The sequence below is a fragment of the Carcharodon carcharias genome, chromosome 3 (genome assembly GCF_017639515.1).
Source record: "Carcharodon carcharias isolate sCarCar2 chromosome 3, sCarCar2.pri, whole genome shotgun sequence".
Classification (NCBI taxonomy): Eukaryota; Metazoa; Chordata; class Chondrichthyes; order Lamniformes; family Lamnidae; genus Carcharodon; species Carcharodon carcharias.
The window spans coordinates 228,911,983-228,934,642 of record NC_054469.1 but is presented as its reverse complement, the minus strand read 5'-3'; the positions used below and the strand labels follow the sequence as shown (position 1 = coordinate 228,934,642).

Below are 22,660 nucleotides of genomic sequence, written 5' to 3'. Positions count from 1 at the left end.
GCTTTCGCCTTTTTAACTTATTCAGTACATGATGTCATTTTGAAATTTCCTGCTATTACTCTCAGTTACAATACACAGCTGCAGTTTTGATTTTTTTGGTTTTGAAGATGAGGAACAATGGTGATGATTGTATCAGATTGCCAACTGGGATGAATTTTGACCTTTTGGTTTAACGTATCAGCCTGGGCAGCAGTAGGTGCTGTAACCAGCATCTATGTCTCCAAATGGGGAGACGTTTATATTTTATCCATTAATCGCTGTGCGAATGGGAACCAATATTCTCTCTAAACTGTGCAAGTGCATGGCTGTGCAGCGATCAGCCATGTATAAACAGTTGTGCACAAGCAATGCTCCCTTTATGATTGGAACGCATCCAACCATGTGCACATCTTAAAGGGACCGTGCACTGCAAACAGGATTTTAGGGAACATTGGTGGGGACAGGTTGAGATTTAGCTGTGATGCCCTTCATGTATTCCCACTGCAATGAAGCATTCAACTGACACTACATAGGATTCATACATGGAGGCATTGAGGATAAAATCTCCATGGAGCTGCACTCCTTGTGTTACTGCCTCCAGTAAAGGAAGGAAGACAAGGAGAAACAAAACCTTAGGTTTTGACCTTTCTAAACTTTTTAAATGCAAGGACGGTGAAACATGGACAGAATTGCCCTATATATGTACTATCTGGCTTGTCTCGATGTTGGTTCATTTAGACAAGCTTCATGCATAGAGAAGTCCTGGTTGACCACAATAAAACACAAACTGCATTATCTGTTGGCTTATCAACAATTCTAACTATTTGTCTTTATAAAAACATTATAAAATATTTTATAAAATGTGTGATTTTTTTTTAAGCGCAGTTTTGAATTCCTTCTTTGTTAAGGACAGATGATAGAAATATTGTTTACGACCTGCACTTGTGTTGAGGTTGCGTACACACTGTTAGACGTACAGGCATCAGAGAGGAAATGGCAGAGAAACAAGTAGTTCAAAGAGACTAATTGTGATGTTCAAAGTAACTGCATAGGTGAAATAGATAAAGCAATTTGGTATGTTCAGTTAGTTAGATATTCTTTCTTAAATTCATTTTGGAACTTGAAAATTGCAGCTGTGTTACTAAGATTGGAGAAACTGGCATCTGTACTTTACATTCAATTTTCATTTGTCTAAAATAACACTCAAACATTTGTGCTTTGATGCAGTCCAAGTGAATTTATGGTATGCATTTTCTAAAGAAATGTATATTCCTAAGTATAATTATCCAGTAATACAAGTTAATATACATAAATATACAGTAGGAATGACTCTGGGAGTGTTCTGATTCGTGAAAATTGCAAGCACATCTTTGGGTTTGCTAGTTCTAGTTATAAGCAGCTTCTCTGAGACCTGGTTGATTTCTACATGCAGCATAATTCCAACATACACGATTTCACTGTTTTTATATCAGAAATTGTTGGAAGCATGGTTAGCACCTATGTGAAAACATGGCTTACATGCGTTTGTGTTAAATGCACATTTACAAACATATGAAAAGTGACAGGAAAAGACCAACTAGTCCATCGAGTCTGTCCCATCCTGGCACTGAATACAAATAACTTATATTTAATTGTTCTGGCAATACGTCCTAATTACCATATTCAATGTTGCAAAACCGGTAAGGCATTGGTCATGTATTTTTCAATAACATGCACTATTACCCCCAAGTCCTCCTTTTGCTCAGTAGCTGTGAGCATACAGCCTTGCATGGTGTGTACATGCTTGGAATTGCCCTTGCCTGAGGGTATATCCTCTCTATCACAATGACTGCATATTTCCACCTTGTGACATCACATCTTTGCACTCCTACCTCAACAATCCTTGTCTCTCTCTCACACACACACACCCCCGCACACACCCGCACACACCCGCACACACACACACATCACTCCTGCCCTTGTTAACCCACTATGCTTCCCAGTTGCTGAAACACTCCAATTTAAAATTCTCAGTCTCATGTTCAAATTTCCCCATGGCCTAGCACAACTCTACCTCTGCACTCCCCAGACCTACAATGCCTACTCCCCAACTAGAACTCTTCAAGCCCCTGACACTTGTTTCTTATGCATACCCCCTTTTTCCCTTTTTATACCACCATTAGCTATGAGTTCAGCAATCTAAGCTTCGCAATCATGAACTCCTTCCTTAAACCCCTCTTCTCTTTTAAGCTCCTCCTTAAAACAAGCTTTCTGCTCATCTCTCCTAACCTTTCTTCCTTTTGCTTGTCTCCTTGTGTACGATGACACTTTCTTGAATTATGGCAGAAAGTTTTCAATGTTAAATGTGCTATATCAATACAAATTGTTGTTCACCTCAAAGTTGTGCATAGTTTCCCTCAACGCCTTCATCTAATTTGTTGACAAAATGACAAACCGATTTCTGACATCGACACGATTAGAAACTGGCCTCTGTGCAGAATAATTAATTTTAATGACTACCAACTGTGGATGGGAATGCAAGCAGTCCCTTATCCAAACTAAAATCTGCTTGCCAATCCCACAAAACTCAATAAAAAAAAGTGAGTAAAATTCTGCAGAAGCTGGAAAAAAAGAAAAAGCTGGAAACACTTACCAGGTCAGGCTGTGTCTGTGAAGGGCCAACAGCTTGAAGCATCGACTGCTGTTTTCCCATCGATGTTGCCTGACTCATAAAATTCAACGTTGCGTTGTAGCTCTCTATGTAGCACCTTGTCAAGGCTTACTAAAAGTCTAGATACACAAATTTGCACATGCCTTTAATTATCATTTATTTACTAAAGTATCAAGATTTTCTTGTCTTTTCTTTTAGATCGTTGAGCATGATGGAAGTGCAGAGGAGGGAGCAAAAAAAGTTTTTTCCCAAATAGAAAGGATCATTAAACAGGTGCTGTACAGATCAAAACCTATTGACTTAGTGAATGCAGAATTTTCTTCACATTCTGAAGTGCATCAGTCTGCTTTTCATTATCATTAGTCTTCCACAGCAGCAATGTTGACTGTGAGAAGGAGCCCGTCTTTATTAAAATCTTTGTTCCTTGGTCTAGGAATTGCTGGGTTGGGACAGCACAGATCTTGACAACAAAGATTCTGGAATTGAGGATGATTCCACCAACTGGGAAGAGGAGGACTTTGGAGATGCAATATGGGATATGCATGATGAGCAGGAACAGTTGGAAGCTTTTCAAGCAGCAGTTGGATCAACCTGTGAATTGGGATTTGAGAAGGTATTTCTTGCTTTATGTTCATGATAACTCTTTATTAAATCACATAACCAATGCAGTGAAATACAAAGAGTTAGAAACATATGGCAGCATATAAATTGTGATTTAAAATGGAATAAAAGTGAAGCTTGTGGTCATCAAAATAAGGGATCACCCTGCAGCTGATTGGAATAATTCCCTCATTTACAATATAAAGGTTAAATAGCAGGGGATAGATGCAATGTGGGAGATTGCCTTTATGTGGCACTACATTTGTACCCTGTGGAGAGTATTCATTATTAAACCATTGTGATTTTCAAGTCTGTGCATTATCAGAGTGCGGGTACCCAAACCAGGTCGCTGTTAGTGTGTTGTCTGATGTGGATTGGGTTGAAACTTGTCATGTTCACTTGGGCTCCTAGCACTACCCCTGGGTCCGAATTTTATTTTGGTGAATAGGTGTGTATGTAACCCACTCATGGACAATATAAATAACAAACGTGTTAGCATATTGATGTGAAATATTAAGCCTCTTGGCCCCAAAGTGCTTCATGTGTGTTGAATAAATTTGAAATGCAGTAATAGCATTATTGACAAAAACGACAGCTATTTAATGCACAGTAAGATCCCACAAAAAGCATGAGATGATTGATCATTCAGCCAACACTATCAAGTATTGGCTTAATATCTTTACTTAAGATAGAAGACAAAGGAATTTCATACGAACACAATTACCTTTACATTATTAGTATCACAGCATAATTTCAACCCACATGGTGTCACCCAGTGCCCGCTGGACTGGGTATAAAATGGATTACCTTCCTTGTAAAGACCTCAATATTTAAATATACTTGGCTATCGTTGCCGTCCTCTCTTAAATGAGACTACAATTCTTTTTAAACCATTTTATATCAAATTACTTACAAGTTTGTGCTGTGGATTTGCTCTCACTGCCCCTGGGTCCAAATTTTATTTTGCTTGGGAAACCAGGATAAAGCAGGGCCATCAGTCCAGAGGTGTAGAGAGGTGAATTAACCTACCCAAACAAAAATGTGCAGTAGGTTACATTATGAAATTATTTTAAATGTCAGATTGTTCAACAAATTTTAGGTTGTGCCTTTTTTTTTAAATCCATGCCATTTTTAACTATCATAAATATGAATCTGAGATACATTTAATAGTTACCATGTCAAAGAAGCTCATCCTTTTCATTTTAGTCTGGTATCTTAAGATGGCATTTCTAACATTTTTTGTGAGCACACGAGCAAACTATTAATGAGGTGTAATTCCAATCGCAAGTGTGCATAAGCTTTATTTAAATTGCACTGCTCTCCCAAAGACCTATTTAGATAGTATATTCAGTTATTTTTGTTAGCATTTTGGAGATTGTCATTAATTATACATAATTGGGGAGGATTTATTCTGTGCACTATCTAATAAATTGTAAATTTATTTGTCAAAGCAGGTATATTATTTTACTACACACAAATCATTGTCAAATTGTGGTGAATTCTTTAATCTTTGCATATCCTTTTCTATTGTTAATATATGCAATAATTGTAATTCAGTTGAAAACTTATTTTCTGTAAATATGTAAAATATGAATGATTAAGATCTATAGAGAGGTAAAACAAATCTTACTATACAGGTTTTCAATGAAATAGCATTTTGTCTTGCTGTAGATATAATCCCATGGGCCTGAAGGTTTAATGATATAACTGTTCATCTAATGTATACATTGGTTTATACTTTTCATTCATTTGTAATAATTTTCAGAAACAAAAAAAACTTAAAAGCACAGATGTGTAAACTGAAATTCAGCTAGCATGAAACAATGCACTTTACTCTTTGTTGTAACTTGCTTTTAGTATTATGACCGGCTGAATGATTTGGTGACAGCTCCTGCACCTATACCTCCGCTTCTCGTGTCAGGTGGTCCAGGGTCTGGCAAATCTCTCTTGTTATCTAAATGGTACGTTCATATTTTAATATTCATAAAATATTTATATTTCCTTTAATATATCTTGTATCCTCTAACCAGATGATTGTAAACTTTATTATTTTATTTAGAAAGTGGTGGGGGTGGGTGGAAGGGCTACTAAATTGGAAATGAAAACTTTTCATACTTGACTAACTTTTAATTTTTGAAAATTGATAAGCTTTTTTAATATTCTGTGGAACAAAACAAGTTCACAGTTCTGAAATAAAAACAGAAAATGGTGGAAATACTCAGCAGGCCAAGCAGCATCTGTGGAGAGAGAACAGAGTTATCAGGTCATTGATTTTTCATTTTTAATTCAGATTTCCAGCATCTATGGTATTTTGCTTCTACATTTCTGAACATGTAGCTAAAAGGAATAGATTAACAGTTTTTATATTCCACTTACCCTGAAAAGATACAGTCATACTGTGACCCTTAAAACCAAAGAGAAAGGCATACTACCTATTATGTTCCCAGTCTAGAATGTTTAGATAATACACAGATTAGCTGCCTCCTCTTTACTCCCTTTTGTAAATACAGGGTAGATGAAGGGGACATGACCTATAATATTGAGCTTTAAGTTTTTCATTTGCTATTTTCGTTGTCTTTTGTTGTTATAGGATTGAACACCAGCAAAAGTGTTCCCCAAATGCCTTAATTTTATATCACTTTGTGGGAAGGCCTCTGTCTACCAGCTCTGAGCCAGCACTAATAATAAAACGACTCACTGTAAAGGTAGAGAATTGGATACTTCTACTGTAACTCTGAATGGCATTTAAGAAATGGAAGAAAATGGAACTAGGTATTGATTAGAGATCCACTCCCTTTCACCTGAACCTTGTGTTGAGTTAGCAGATAATTTGAGTTAAGTAACTTTGAGTTGAGAACAGTCTGCAGTTCAAATGAATGCTGAATGGGCAAACCTTGTAAACGCCTTCATCAGAAATGTTTTGCAACAAAACCAATGGCTTCCTCAACTTTGAGAAAACATTGTTTTACAATATTCTCTGTTCAAGAGCTTTGTACCAGATTTGGGTAAATATGTCACTCTGTAGCTTGTATGTTTTTTTGCATTAACAAGTTTTGCATTTATCATTAGCTCATTAATATAATGCCAGTTTTGTTTGTTTGAGTTTGTAACTGAACTTTGACTGTGAGCATCCCAATGTATTAGGGTTACAACAGTGTTTCATCATCAGGAAAAATGGAGCTGAAAAACAATCAGGGCACAGATAGAAAGTTATTTACATTGCTGAAAGTGTAAATAATCTCCCTCTGTGGTTTTCACATCTTTTGTGACATTACAAATTAAATGAACAAATGAAAGGGCATTGCTTCTAAATGAAATGCACACCCAAAGGATGGTCTTTATTCATTGAAGGATAAATTTTGCAAGGTTGTGCTCCTGGCATGAAGCCCTTTCGAAAGCAGTGCAGATCGTAGAATCATGGGTTTTCTGCTAAATAATTTGATTGATCAGAAGGTCTGGGGCTCTGCAGATCAGGTGTGCTCACGTCAGTAGTCAATTCTTCAGGCTGTTCTCCTGTAGAGCAAGGCTTCATGCCACAGTGCAACCTTGAAAAATGTAGCCTGTAATAATGCACGAGTTTTTTTCTTTGTTCACTTCCAGCTGTTACAGCATTCGTGGTCCATGTCTGCCCTAGCACTGGATCCAAATAAGCTACTGGAAGAGTTTCCTCGATGGCTGGAGAAACTATCTGCACGTCACCAAGGTAGTATCATCATAATCATCGACTCCATCGATCAGATTGAGGTACGAATGTGACTAGAAGCCCTCAACATAATTTTAACCTTTTTTACACTTGAGTAATGGATAATTTTTGTATGCTCAGTTCTAACACTGTAATTAATAGATTTATTTAAAGGTAAGGGACCATGTTTTACTGAAAAAATGACTGTAAATGATCTAGCCACCTATGGCAAGTAAATGATACCTTGTGAGCACCGAATCACCACAGGTTGCTGATTTCCACCACTTCACGAAAGTGGCATGTCGTGCTTAACTTCCCCACGAGTTTCATGAAGTTACTGAATTTGTACATTAGTTACCAATTAAACTTGCCACAGAAAGTTAAGTCTAGTAATTAATAATGGAGTACTTTTTTAGTTAAGTGATAATTGTTAATTGCCAATCAATCCCTCTTGCTCAGAAAGTAAATAGGAATCCTGTTCCTTCAGGTTGTGAATTACTTTAGATTTTAAAAATGTCAGTTTTTTAACCAGCTTTCTGGACCTTTCACTCTGTCTCAGTCCGATCTTTCTTTCCTTCTCTTTATTTCTCTTTCTGTATCTGTTTCGGCATTGAATTCACCCACTCAAATTTCCTTCTCAGTTCTTCCTCTGTTTATTTCTCCATTCTTAAATCTCATTGCTTAAGGAGATGCACTGTTTGTCTTGTTGTTCATCAAGGGCCCTGATGCATTGTATCCCTCACTGCATCGTTATCAGCTCGCACTGTGGGCAAAAACTTGTTAACATCTAAACATGCACAAATGTGCTAAACGGGATACAATGATTCATGTCAGCAAATTTTGGCCGAATATAATTCTGTGTGCTGTGTGTTCAATGATGCTTGTGATGCTTTTTTAGTACATTATTACTTCAAAATAATTACTAATTCAGGGCATCACCCACAATATATTTTGTGCATTGATCTGTTTGGAATTTCTTGGTGCCTTAAAGCGGGGTCCATCATTATTGACCTTTTTCTTAACCAGAACAATCTTACAGTTAAGTTTGAGCTAAGGATTATGCACTTGGTGCATTACGAAATGGTGCTTTATCAATTGTAAAATCATTGTTGCATTTATGTACTTCTAGCAATCTGAACGGCACATGAAATGGTTGATTGATCCACTGCCTGTCAACGTGAGGGTAATTGTTTCTGTAAATGTGGAAACTTGCCCCCAAGCATGGAGGTTAGTAACTGAATGTTTTGTAGAGTTTGTGTCTTTTATTTTAAATGGAACTTTGTAACACTTTATTGAGTAATTTAACCTCACACAGTACATTACTGTCTTTATTTTCGTGTTTTGTATTTGATTAACTGTTTGTTTTCTGCGGACTAGCGAGTTAAGTTGTATTCATATACATTATGGATTGACAAAACAAAAATAAAAATACCTGGAAAAACTCAGCAGGTCTGAGAACATCTGGGGAGAGGAACACAGTTAACGTTTCGAGTCCATATGACTCTTCAGCAGAACTAAGGAAAAATAGAAGAGAGGTGAAATATAAGCTGGTTTAAGGGGGGGTGGGACATGTAGAGCCTTTCGATCCCTTTCCCCCCACCCCACCCTCACTAGGGCTATCTGTACCTTGCTTGTCCTGCTTTCTACCCTTAATGTCACCTATTACACGTTCCTTAGATAATATCATCACCTTCAACACCTCTTTGTCCTTTTGTCTATGACATCTTTTGGCTATCTCCACCTACCACTAGCCCTCTATCCAGCTGTACTTCCCTAACACCACCCCCCAACCCAAACCAGCTTATATTTCACCTCTCTTCTATTTTCCTTAGTTCTGTTGAAGTCATACCAACTCGAAACGTTAACTGTGTTCCTCTCCGCAGATGCTATCAGACCTGCTGAGTTTTTCCAGGTATTTTTATTTTTGTTAAGAATAGAGGCAGCCTCTGCCAATTTCCATCCTGTACCTTTTATCCTCAGTTTTAATACTAAATGTGAAGATTTAAATGAGTTCTTTGTCTCCAATGTTGAGGCTATCAACTTGACTTCCTCTCCTTAACCATGCCCCATATTCTTCCAACTTGGCTTTCATTTGCTGCAGTCCACAGCTTCTCATCAGGGCAAACCACCATTCCTTCAACACTTGTCACTTGTAACCACCTCTCCTTGGTCGTAAGTTTGCGGATGTTGTCAACCTTTTCTGAACCTCTTGGCACACTCCACCCCTTTCAAAAGTGTCATCATTAATCCTCTACCTAAAAAGCCCACCAGCAACTCCTGTGCTCTCTCTAACTACAGTCTTATTTCCAACTTGACTTCCCTTGAACACATCACTGTTGGTCAACTTTGCACTTCTCTATCTCACCATTGCCTGTTGGAGTCCTCCCAGATCCAATTCCTAACCCTCCCACAGAACCATCAAAGTCCTTTGCCACTGTTGTCATGGTTTACCATATTCTACTTCTTAACTCCCTACTTACTTTGACAGTGTCAACCATCCGTTTTCTCTATTGAATCTCCTCACCAGCCACCTCCACATCACTGTTCACTGTGGCTTTAGCTACAATTTAAAATTATGAAAGGTTGTGGTAGAGTAGGCACAGAGACAATGTTTCTACTTGAAGAGCAAATGAGAGGCTATCAATGTAAGATAATCGCAAAGTAATCAGATAGAGAATTCAGAAGAAATTTTTTTACCCAGAGAGTGGTGCGAATATGAAACATGCAATCACAGGTTTGAGGTGATTAGTATAGATGCATTTGAGGGGAAGTTAGATAAGCATATGAAGGGAAAGGAAATAGAGGGTGATAGATGAGGAGGGTGAGTGGAGGCTTGAGTAGAGCATAAACATTGGCATAGACTAGTTGGGCAATGACCTTTCTCTTTCCTGTATGTAACACGAGGTGATTAAAAAGGATATGGTGAGAGACTGTGATATTTGGTACTTGTTCATCAGAAGGTGAAGTAAAATAATTGAATCCACCTAACAATTTTGTTTCAATCAGGTTGTGGCCAACACTACATCTTGATCCACTGAGCCCAAAGGATGTCAAGACTCTGATTAATGTGGAATGTTGCAAAGCTGATATGAAATTGACAAGGGAACAGGTTTGTATTCCAGTGCCCAAAGTAGCCAAGATTTTGTCTACATTCTTTTTCCTTGCACCTTGAAGTTAAGAAATAATGAATCCTAAATGCAATATGACCTCTGTTTTAACATTTATGTTTATATGAACTGAAGAATTTACAAATTGTAGTTGGAATTTATGACCTGTAAAATATAAACTTTGATCATTTTGTAGATCTGCACACACTACCTATCAAAAGAATGAAGAAATGCATTCTTAATAAATTGAATTCTTTCAGCAGCATTTAAAAGGAAGAGATTTGAGCAGAGAGGCTAGCTGAATATCAGAGGCCAGGTCAGAGTAGTGTGGAGATCAGCTTCAAAATATAAATGAGCAGGAGTGTTTTTATTAATCTACAGTTAATATTTGTGTGACGTATAGCATTTGGAGTTTGATATTTGAGGGAATTTGATGCTAGTTGGTTACAGTCTTCACATCTATATTTTAAAATCAAATGTACAGGAAAGTCAGTGTGGGGAATTCTCACTGTCTGGAGATAATATGGGAGCCATCAGGGATCCTCCTTGAATCCAGCAGCAGCACATTTGCGTTTAGAATTGAGTTTTTTTGAGCAGAGGATCTCTGCTTGAAGAGCATTTAAACTCTTCAAACCTCATCAAGGTGGCCGCAGACAATGACAGGAAGCCAGCAAGCCTGCCTCACACTCATAATGGCCGGAACATCATGACTAGACACTTGGTACCCTCCCCATAGCTATGTAATCTCCTTGGAGAGGCAAAAAAAGAAAAACAGGGCTTATAAAGGGAGGAAGATCCTCTCTGATTCCTTGGGCAATCCAAACCAATCCAGGAGATCAGTCTGACCATGCAGGTTCGAATCACGCCACGGCAGATGGTGGTATTTGAATTCAATAAAAATCTGAAATCACAAGTCTAATGATAACCATGTTGATTGCTGTAAAAACCCATTTGGTTCACTAATGTCCTTTTGGGAAGGAAATCTGCCTTCCTTACCTGGGGGTCTGGCCTACATGTGACTGCAGACCCACAGCAGTGAGGTTGACTCTTAAATGCCCTCTGAAATGGCCTAGCAAGCCACTCAGTGGTGGTGAGCTGCCTTACAACTTTCTCAAGGGCAACTAGGGATGGGCAATAAATGCTGGCCCAGCCAGCAAAGCCCACATCCCATGAATGAAAAAAAAAACAAGGTGTATATTATCTGTTAGCCCACTTACTGTATAATGGAATCTCCCCCCCCAATCAGGAACTGGTCTAGCTCCCTCTTGAAGGCATGCAGAAAATCAGGACACACAGCAACATCTGGCCTGTTCCTACTTTTGTACAGTTTTAACATATCCCCTGGCCCTTCAAACTGAAATAATGTCTCATTGGGGTTGCAGTCCCTTTCATTACTTTATATACCTCCCAATCAGGCCATCTCTAAGTCTAAAATAAAAGCAAAATACTGCAGATGCTGGGGATCTGAAATAAAAAAAAGTGCTGGAAAAACTCAGCAGGTATGGCAGCATCTGTGGAGAGAGAAACAGAATTAACATTTCGAGTCCGAAATGACTCTTCTTCGGAACTGAAGTCCATCTCTAAGTCTATGCTGCTCTGAAGTAAATTGACCTAAGCCTTTCAGCCTGTCTGAGTAACTAAGGTTCTTTAGGTAGGAATCAATTTTGTGCTTCCTGACTGAACCACTGAATTGTTTCTGGATTGTACTCTCCAGAATGTGGTTACCAAAGCAGCAGTACCAGGCAGTTCAGGACACAGCGATAGTGTAGAAGGTGAGCAGTGGGTGACCTCTCTTTAGGGCAGTAGAGGGAAATGGGATTCACTAGTAATCCAAACCCCTGAGTTGCTGGAACTGTCCAATAAATACATAGACATGGGGGGTGGGTCCGAAGGAGGTGAGGGGTGCATGGGAATGGTGTAGTGGGCAGCATACCTGGATCGATCAGGGATATGGAGGCCCTGCCAGTCTTAGTGCCATTGTTTCATTTATATAATACTCCCCAGAGGCTCACCCAGATTCATTACTTGGTTGGAAAGTGGGAGCAGATAATTGGCCGCAGGATACAGCAGCTGGGGCCTGCTAAAAATACACATTACCCTCTGGTGAAGGACTGAAGACAAATTTGTGACAAATTTGCATCGATGGTTTCTTTTACAAATATGGATATTGGAATTCAGGCTGAAGAAAGGATAGAGAATTTAGGAAGTGTGGTGGAGAGGTAAAAAGGAACGTGCTTAACATTTTATATACTTTGACGATGTGTTCTCCCCCGTCCCAAAAATATACCTTATTTTTGAGTCTTCAGCTTCTCCAATCTTTCCTCATAGCTGACCTCCATGAGGGATCAAGCTTATACCTCTTTGTAACTGTATGTTCTTTTTGTGGTGTGGCAATAGAACAGACACTGTAGTCCAGATATGATCTGACAGTGCATTGCATCCCAATTCCTGCCACCTTTGTTTCCGTCTGCCCCCTAGATGTTAACAGACCCCGTGGCACCATTTTGAAGAAGAGCAGGGGACTTATCACCTGTATCCTGGCCAATATTCATCCCTCAATCAACATCACATAAACAGATTGTCTTGTCATTATCACATTGCTGTTTGTGGGAGCTTGCTGTGCACAAATTGGCTGCCACTTTTCCTACATGTCAACAATGACTACAATTCAGAATCACTTAATTGGCCATGAATTGCTTTGGGACATGGTTGTGAAAGGTGCTAAATAAATGCAAGTCCTTCTTTCTTTAACAATTTTCACAATTGTAGGCCTGTCTGCACTGCTTAACTCTTGGAAATGTGGCAGTATTCACAGACCATTGCTTGCTTAAACCTTCCACATCCTTGTGCAACGAATGCTTTCATCTAATATATTGATAAATAACTCCTTCCTTTCTCCACTCCAGATTTCTGCCTGGCTGCATACCCAATCTCAAAAGAACCACTGCTTTTTTTCCTGCTAACTTCAAACTCCTGCTCAGAATTCCAACTCTGACGATTTAATTAAATGGATAATTTTCAAGTCAAAATAGATTGAAACTTTGTTTTTGTTAGAAACGTTTGCTTGGAATTTTCCAATTGCTCAGAAAGTTTATTCAGATAGTATGAGAGTCATCGGGATCAGGAAAGTCCAGGTTTGATCCCTGGTCTTTCTAGAGTTGACTGCTTTCACTCAGAGCAGCATTGTGAGCACTGCTCAGTGCTGTAGTTTACGTTTGTGGGAGCAGCAAGGGCACAGTTGGACTCGACGGAACAGCTGCTCTGCTCAAGCGACTGACATTTGTTGTCTAGGGTTGCACGTGCACCTGGCTGATATAACCAAGGATAACTGGTTCATGAGAAACCATACTTTTTGGGGAAGAGCGGATAAAATTGGTGAGGAAATGAAATGTTTGCTTACTTGTGTTTGAATGTCATTAATGAATTGTAGGAGAAGAAGCTGGAGAAACATTGCAGATCTGCGACAACATGCAATGCACTATATGTTACACTTCTGGGCAAAATGATCACAAGGTGAGAGGCACTTATTTGCATGTTTATCGATTGTGGGTTTTTTGTGTTTGTCTTGGAAAGTGTTTTCCACGAATTGTTCTTGTATAAGTGAGCGATTCTACTGCAAACATTTTTAAATTGAGGAGGTATTCTAATCCTGCATAGAACTTTGTTTAGCGTACTGGGGACATACTCGAGTGTGGAGGAAAAGGATATAGGGGCACAGGAGAAGTTGCAAATATGAATGCCTAGAATAATACCAGAAAATGAGAGGTTATAACTATCAGACAAGTTAGAACAGGCTGGGTGGGTGACCTGTTGAGTTTTTCAAAGTTATAAAAGGGTTTGAAAGGGCTGATGTAGCAAAGAGGTTTCCACTTGTGGACAAGACCAGCACTAGTGCATAAATGTAAGATGGCGATTAATAAATCCAAACAGGAATTCAGGAGAAACTTGTCTACCCAAAGGGTGGCTAGAATGTGGAACTTGCCACTACAGGGAGTAGTTGAGATGAATAGCATAGATGCATTCAAGAGGAAGCTAGATAAACGCAGAAGGGGAATGGGAGAGAAGGCTATGCTAATGGGGTTAGACGAAAATGTGGTGGAAGGAGGCTGGTGGAGTAATATGGCCTGTTGCTCTGCTGTAAATATTTTGTAAATATAGGCAGGGTTTTCAGTTTTAATCTTGGTCATGCATGCCTTTTACCTCATTAACTTGAGCTTTGTTCGCTCTATGTGATGCAGTATGGACATAATGGCCCAAACTTTTTGGTCAGTTACAAATGGATGGTGCTCACCATTCACCACGCTTACATCTTCCCACAGAAACTTTGTGGGCTTTTGAGTGGCAACTTATGAGTCATTAGATATCCTTTTCAGTGAAGTTCCCTCTACAGGGGATCTGTGGTGTATGTGGGCAGAGTGAGCAGTGGTGTGTCTCAAAAAATCAGATTGAAAGATCTTCGCTAAGACATAGGGCCAAATCCTCCAGTCTCCGTATGATCGGAGACTTGACGTATTCCTGAGATGCACTTCGGGAAACTGTGCAAGTCCTGATGTGTTGAACTATGTGGGAATTGCCCAGGAAATTGAAACTTCCAGTAGTCAATTCCCCTGCTTCCTGGGACCCTTAGTGAGTGTGTCCAACTCTAAGTTAAAGTCAGAGGCTTGGAACAGTTCCGTGGGACTTACTGAATAGCTACGCAGGAAATGTTCAAACTAGTCTATCTTCTGGGTAACTCCACAACAATCACTCACACTGACCCCCTGATTGTCTCCCCGACCATCCTACCCCCGACCTGGCCTGAGGAGCACCGCCCAGACTGACGTGACTACCCGCTAAACCACCCGACTACTCTCCCGACCAGCCCCCAAGTACCCCCGACAACCCTCTGATCACTCAGCTACCCTCCCGACCACCCGACTATCTACTGATCACCCAACCAACCCTCCAACCCTACTCTCCCGATCGACTACCTACCTACCTTCTACCCACTTTCCCACCTTATTAATTATCCACTTCACCCACTTTTCCATTCCCCCCACCTCACCACCTATCTACCCCACCCACCCTACTCACTTCTCACCTCACCCTCAACCACCTCACCCAATCATCCACCTTACCTCACTCACTTACCCGCCCCCACCTCCTACCCACTTACTCATGTACTCGCGTACTCACTTACCCACCTCACCCGCTTACCTATCTTGTCTGCTTACTTGCTTATCCACCCTACCCACCTCATCCACTTAACCTACTTACACCCATTCATCCATTCACCCATTCATCAACATTCAAACTGGACATTTAAACTGACCATATGACAGCCAATGCCGTAAAAAGTGGGTGTTTCTCCTGCGCTGATGCTCTTTGCAGATCTCTATGTTGATTCCTGTGCTGAGGGAGGTCTTCTGGATGTTACGTCAGAAGTCAGATCCTTTTAAACATAACCAGGTAAGTGCGTGGTTTTCTGACTGATCCACGTTAGACACAGTGTTTCGACAGTAAACGGAGATTTAGGCCATGGATTCTATGCCAGGAAGTATAAAATAAAATATTTAACTCAATGCTCAGTCATGTCTAGAATGGAAAATAAAGTAAGAGAAAGAAAGATGGGATTATGGGAAATATATAAAAGAAACAAAAAGGAAAGCAAAGTTTATTTTCATTTTTAAAAAATCCATTTCTACATTACAACAACAATTAGACTTCTTTGGCTGTTAAAGCACCTTAAGATATTCAGTGGTTGTGAAAAGCGTGATATAAATGCAAGTCTTTCTTCTTTCAACAATAATTAAATATGAAGGAATGAGACTCCAAACTTGTAAAAGTTAATTTTCAGTGCCAGAGTGGTTGTTTGGGAGTAATTGAGATAAATTGTGTTGTTTAAAAAAAAAGTCACCTAACTGTGAATACACAAGCCCTAATGGTTCACTGGCATGTTTAGTGGGTAAATACCAGAAATCCACACACTTTATTAATGCTGAGTCCCTTGGCGAGGTACTGGTGCAGCCAAAGCTTGTGGAGGAGCAGGACAATTTGGAAAGCAGCTTCCTGATAGTGGTACAGAGCATAGTGGTTATGTTACTGGACAGTAATCTAAAAGCCTGTACTAATGACCCAGAGACATGATTTCAAATCCTATCATGCCACCTGGAGAATTAAAATTCAATGAATTCAATAAACCTGGAATAAAAACTAGTGTCAGTAATGGTGACAAGGAAACATCTGGATTGTTGTTTTTAAAAAAAAATCATCTGGTGCACTCATATCCTATAGGGAAGGAAATTTGCCATCCTTACCTTGTCTGGTCCTTATTTAACTCCAGACCCACAACAATGTGGTTGATTCTTAGCTGCCCCCTGAAAGGCTTATCCACTAGCTTCTCAAGAACAGATAGCAGTGGGCAATAAATATGTGCTGGCCTTGTCATTAACTAGGTGCCCACATCTAGTTAATGAATAAAAAAGGAAATTCTTCATGTAACTTTGCATGTGAAGAATCCAGAAATTGCTATCCTATTTACTTCAAAATAATGGTGATCATTGACAGTCTCATCGTTATTCCCAACGCAAGATCTGAGTCAATATAATTTAGCAACTGTAACATTTTGAAAAGTATGTTTTATTTCTGCCCCCTTGGTGTTTTGTTTTTAAGTGGCACTTTCTACTTGCGATAGTCCTACGCCTTCTATTGCACAGCTCTTACAGCTATTGGACCCAAATACAAATTTAGCACTAAGCATTCAAGTAATCCGTAATAAAATTCTTTAGTGTTGTATTTGGTCCAGGATCATTGTGCATCATCACATTCTGTGTACCATACACTTTGTGTGGCTCCCAGAGTTGTTCTGATGAAAGAGAATGCGCTGCACTTTATTCCCAGTTCAGGAAAAGCTCAACCTATTTAAATACTGAAATAGTGCTGATACTGAGGTAAACTGTGTTTGTCTTTGTTCAGTGTCAAAGGCCTGGGAGGTATCGACGATATTCTGCAGCAGTGTTTTCAGTGTCAGGATACGGTGTCTTTATACAGGCTTGTACTACAATCTGTACAACAATCTCTGCCGACTGATGGGGACAGACAGCTGATGAGAGAGGTGAGAAAATATACAGGAAATTTTAGCAATAGTCTGTATATTTTAATTCAGAGAAGAGAATAGATTGTTGCAAGCTTAAAAAAAAAGTTGCAGAACGAAAAGGCAAGGTTTCCTGGCATTAAATTAGAATGTAAAAGTAACTGAAACAAATTAATTATCAGAATAAAATGGTAATTTATGGAGAACCACAATGTGTTATTAATAGGACTGCGTATATTTTAATAACTGTGTAATTTTCATTTCGAATACTTCAGAATGTTAATAGCTGCAGTGTGTAAAGTAATGGCAGGCAAGCAATCAGTGAAGATTTATCTGAAATCCACCATGTGGAACACTTCAATAATGTTTTATCATACAGTGTCTTCAGATGCAGTAGGGTGACTATATACTGTCACGATTTGCGAGCCAGCTTCCAAAAGCACATTGTAGCAATCAATATAAAAGGATGAAATGTACTTATCCCCAGAAACTGGTTTGCATCTTAGAGCTAGTTACTATGCAATGTAGCCGGAAGCTTCCCAGGATACAAAGAATGGTAGGTTGGCTGCCAAACACCTTGGCCTGAATATAATGCTTGTTGGGTGTGCCCGACCCGACCGAGCGTAAATTGACGTGATGACGTTGGGCGAGCATCCCAACATCATTGCTCACTCACACAATATTTCAGTTGGCAGGTACACGTGGGAGTTGGCAGCGCCCGCCAACAATTAAACGGCCTATTAAGGTCATTAAAGTTATAACTAAAAGAAATTTTTCACTGCCCATCCAACCTTATGGTTGGTGACCAGGCGAAAAGGCCAAGTGGCCTTTGCGTTTTTTGGGAAACCTCATCCACAGGCGGGATGAGGTTTCCAACAGTAATTAAAAATAAAATAAAAATGTTAACATTTCATTAGTAGCATTTCCCTGCTCATGTGACAGAGTCACACGAAGGGACATGTTTTATAACATTTTAAAAATCTTTATTTTTAATGTTCAAAGCTCTTCATTTCCCTGAGGCAGCTCTGTGCCTCAGGGAGCTTTTTCAGCATGCACACGCAAACTTGCCCTCTCACCCTCCCCCCTCCTCACCACCACACCGGCAGCACTGAGCCCTAATTGACCTGCCAGCGTGAAATCACGGTCCGGCCCTGATCATGACCGGCGGTTGGCTTCCCAATCGCCCCCGCCTGACAAGGGCAAAATTCTGCCCCTTGTATGCCCTAATGTGGGCTGCTTGCCTTGTGGCTAAATTTGCAATTTTGGTATTTTCATAGAGCCTTTACGTGCAAGTCTTGCTGCCTCCATTTTCAGCGCTTATGCCATTTTAAAGTTACAATTTAGTTTCTTGAGATGTGCAAACAGAACATTATTAACAACAGTGTCATAAATGGCTGGGTTCTTTTGTTCCTGGTAATGGATTTGGGTTTGCTTTTAACCAAAACCACTTCAAGATCCACTGGTCTGATTTAGGATGCCAAATCTCTTGCAATTTAGGGAATTAAGCCTTCATTTCTTACAAAGAGGAAAATATATTGTTAATTTGAAATATCACTGGAGACGGAAAAGCAGTGTGCACCTGGTATTTTATGTTCAATTACAACCCATTTAATTGTTTACATTATTTAAAACAATTATGTATTGTATTGCCTATTTGGTTGAGGAAAATGCAAACCAAAGCTCCTGTGCAGACACGGGCTGAATGGCCTCTTTCTGTGCCGTAAAACTCTGTGACTGTTTGCTCGTGAGTGTGAGGAAGTTACATGTGTTACCAACAAGTTTTGAGTTCTTAAAGTACATATTTAAGTTTTTAAAAATAACTATTGTACTTAAATTATATTAAACCAGATGGATGTTATCAAACGAGATTGTTATAAAAGTTTCTTGTGTTCTAAATTAGTCTGTGTACGTATTTTCTAACATCTGTGTTTTAATTCCTTTTCAGATTCTCTGTTTAGTCCACGTAAGTCACAATGGTGTGAGTGAAGGCGAACTGTTGGAGATTTGCCCAGAACTTTCCTGGCCTGTGTTAGCCTCTCTTCTTTATAGCTTGCAGTGCACATGTGTGATAACATACAGCTGTGGACTGCTGAAGTTTCAGCATCTCCAGGTAAGATTACTTTCTCTCAAATTGCATTAACCTGTCACTTCCTCAAGATTAAGGCATGCAGAGACTTAGCTATAGCATTTTGTATAACGTTGACAGGGCTGAGTAGAATTTTCCAAATTAGGAAAACATCAAGTTCACAAAACCAATTTCTGGGTTTCATAAGCGCTCCCACATCTTAACGACAGATTTGATAACAGCTGATTAACTGGGAAATAAACAGCTGCTTTGTGGTAAATACTGTTAGTTATGAGCACTTGGAATAATCCCTTGTTGGGAAAGAAACTATTTGAATTTATGTAGAACTGTTCACAATCTTAGGATATCTCAAATTTGTGCACAGCCAATGAAGTTGTTGTTGTAACATAACAAAACATGACAGCCAATTTGTGCACAGCAAGATCCCACAAACATGTAATGAGATAAGTAAGTAATTAAACAGTTTCTATTTAGTGAAATTTTTCAGGGACTCAAGTTGGCCACGGCACCAGGTGGTCCACCTCCACCCTTCTTTGAATAATTCCACAGGTTATTTTAAGTCCACCTGCAAGGGTTGATAGGACCTAAATTTAATCCAGAAGATGCCACCTCCAACATTATAGTGCCCCCTCAGTACTCTGCTGGATCGTCAGCTGAGATTGTGTGCCCAAGTCTCTGGAGTGGGGTTTGAACCTACAACCTGACTCGGAAATGAGAGTGTGCTACCACTGAGTCAATGCTGATACCAAGTGGCTCCTTTCCCTATGTTTTCACCCTGTTGTTTGAGGGTTATGCACTGCATGTCATTATAATAATCTGCATTGTGGATTGTGTTTAATTTTTATGATCTTATGATTTATTTCAAGGCTTGGGAAGCAGTGAGATTGCAGTATGTGGAGAAGGCAGAAAACAATACTATCACAATGTACAGAGAAAAACTTGTGCAATATTTTTCACAGCAAATGAGGTATTTATCAGTCCGACAAGTAATTATCAGTATATATAGTAATTCAACTCACAATTTATTTAAATTTCTTCCTTTCCTGTATTTAAAAAAAACCTCTTCTTTTGTCCTGCGATCCCCCGAACAGAGGGGATGGGTAGACAACTTGGTTCCAAGCGTTAAACAGTGTTCCTTGTAACCAGATGCTAGAAGATGTAACATGGAATCACTCACTCTCTTATTTTTGCTCCTTCTTTGTAGAGAAACACTAGGCTTGGCTTAGTACACCACAGCCCCCAAATTTACAGTGAAATTGCAACCCTGCCACATAGAACCACAGATATGACCCCCTGTATACTAAACTGCTATGTCACTACTATTGTGATAAGTATATATAATTAACACTAATACAAATCTTGTAGGTAATGGATTGTAGACGAATGGATTATTAAAATAGTTAATTGCTGATTTCCATTTGATATTTGTTTAGTATATATTATTCTTAGTGATTGACTGGCACACGTAATTCATGACCAATCTGTGTTTTTTCAGTCAGGACAGAGTAACCTGGCGTGGTGCTGATGAACTTCCCTGGCTCTTCCAGCAACAGGGAGACAAACAGAAACTACACAACTGCCTCCTGAATCTCTTTGTCTCTCAGAACCTGTACAAGAGGTGGGAAGCTGGACTATCCTCTCATTATCCCTTTTTCAAAATAGCTTGAACCTTACTTTGAGGATCTCTTAAAACCAGGGTTGCAGTGCCAACCCTCGGTGGTTCAGACTTTGTGGAAATGGGAACCAGGTGGGAGACCGCAAGCGAGGAAGTCTTGATTTAAAAATTTTTAGGCTTCAAATCTGTGAAGTCTTATGAACATAATGCAGTAACGTAAAATTACCATGTGAAATTCTTTTGTCTTTTATTTTAACAGATTTTAACCCATTTCATTTAAACTGGCTAACTCCCTCGATAAAATTTCATATGCCTCTATTTGTGGCAAAAATAATACAACTCTGACTTAATTTTTGGTAGCAGCCCCTTTAATTCAGGATAGAGCACCAAACAAATTTAACAAGGTAGCTATACTTTTCTAACCTGTATCGTTACATACATCGTGAACTTTGTCATTTTTGGTTTCTGGATAAGAAGTTTGAAAGGGGAACTAATGTGATTTCAAAAATGTGCAGACTTTGTGATTGGTTCAGTTATGGTTGTCACAGCCTGCTTTTTTTTTTCTATGTAGCGTGGCAACTATGTCATTCTAACAACCTGAACAATTGTTCGAAAGGTTTAAAAACAAGCAAACAGCGGACGGCCCTTTCAAAGGGAATAAATCAAACTGCTTGAAAACTTCATAGAAAGACAAGATAAACGAGCTAGCTCCTGAAGTTAGTAATGGTAGAAGAAAATGATTTATGTATGAACGATGGTGCATAAAATCATGACTTTAATTTATTTTTGAGCAGACCCAATTTGGAATTATAATATATATATTACATATTCATCATTTGTTTAATAAATTTGCTTATTAGTTTAAACAAGAAATGGTGTGCAATTATGATTACCGCTTACTAAGAACTGAAGGGAGATCCCATGGAGGCACAGGGAACAAGATCAGTAAGTTAAAATTAAATAACTCTCAGGGTCTTCTCTTATTCCAGACACTTCTGAAAGTTTACCTAGACGTTAATGCTAAGGAAGATGCTGTTGAAGGCATAGGTAGCTGGGGCTCACTGTTACAAATATTGTTGTATTTTGGGACTGTCTTTAATTTATGGTAAAGTAAGACCATAAGCCATAGGAATAGAAGTAGGCCTTTCGGCCCAACGAGTCTACTCCGCCATTCAATGATATCATGGCTGATCTGATAATCCTCAACTCCACTTTCCTGCCTCTTCCCCATAACCCTTGATTCCCTTACTCATTAAAAATCTGTATTTCAGCCTTGAATATACTTAAGGACCCAGCCTCTACAGCCCTCAGCGGCCAAGAATTCCATAGATTGACTACCCCCTGAGAAAAGAAATTTCTCCTCATCCCTGTTTTAAATGGGTGACCCCTTACTCTGAGATTATGCCCTCTGGTCCTAGACTCTCCCACAAGGGGAAACAACCTTTCAGCATCTACCCTGCCAAGCCCCCTAAGAATCTTATATGTTTCAATAAGGTCCCCTCTCATTCTTCTAAACTCCAGTGAGTACAGGCCTAATCTACTCAACCTCTCCTCATAAGAAAATTCCTCCATACCTGGGATCAACCTAGTGAACCTTCTCTGAACTGCCTCCAATGCCAGTATATCTTTTCTTAGATAAGGGGATCAAAACTGTTCACAGTATCCTAGGTGTGGTGTAATGAGTTCCTTGTATAGTTTTAGCAAGACTTCACTATTTTTATACTCCATTCTGTTTGAAATAAAGGCCAACATTCCATTTGCCTTCGCTATTACCTGTCGAACTTGTATGTTAGCTTTTTGGGATCCATGTACAAGGACTCCCAAATCCCTCTGTACTGCAGCCTTCTGCAGTCTTTCTCCATTTAAATA

General features: G+C 39.3%; 1 protein-coding gene across 3 annotated transcripts in view; it reads left to right on the top strand.

Annotated features, from left to right (window-relative positions):
• nphp3 (nephronophthisis 3) overlaps positions 1-22,660 on the top strand; it is a 68,784-nt gene that overhangs the window by 24,376 nt on the left and 21,748 nt on the right. For all 3 annotated transcript variants that reach the window (XM_041183420.1, XM_041183418.1, XM_041183419.1), the window contains exons 9-20: positions 2,828-2,902; positions 3,063-3,242; positions 5,087-5,190; positions 5,820-5,934; positions 6,830-6,973; positions 8,041-8,138; positions 9,918-10,020; positions 13,449-13,531; positions 16,973-17,111; positions 19,036-19,200; positions 20,043-20,143; positions 20,672-20,794. In XM_041183420.1, coding sequence (XP_041039354.1) covers positions 2,828-2,902; positions 3,063-3,242; positions 5,087-5,190; positions 5,820-5,934; positions 6,830-6,973; positions 8,041-8,138; positions 9,918-10,020; positions 13,449-13,531; positions 16,973-17,111; positions 19,036-19,200; positions 20,043-20,143; positions 20,672-20,794 — 1,430 coding nt within the window. The remainder of the gene's footprint in view (positions 1-2,827; positions 2,903-3,062; positions 3,243-5,086; positions 5,191-5,819; positions 5,935-6,829; positions 6,974-8,040; positions 8,139-9,917; positions 10,021-13,448; positions 13,532-16,972; positions 17,112-19,035; positions 19,201-20,042; positions 20,144-20,671; positions 20,795-22,660) is intronic.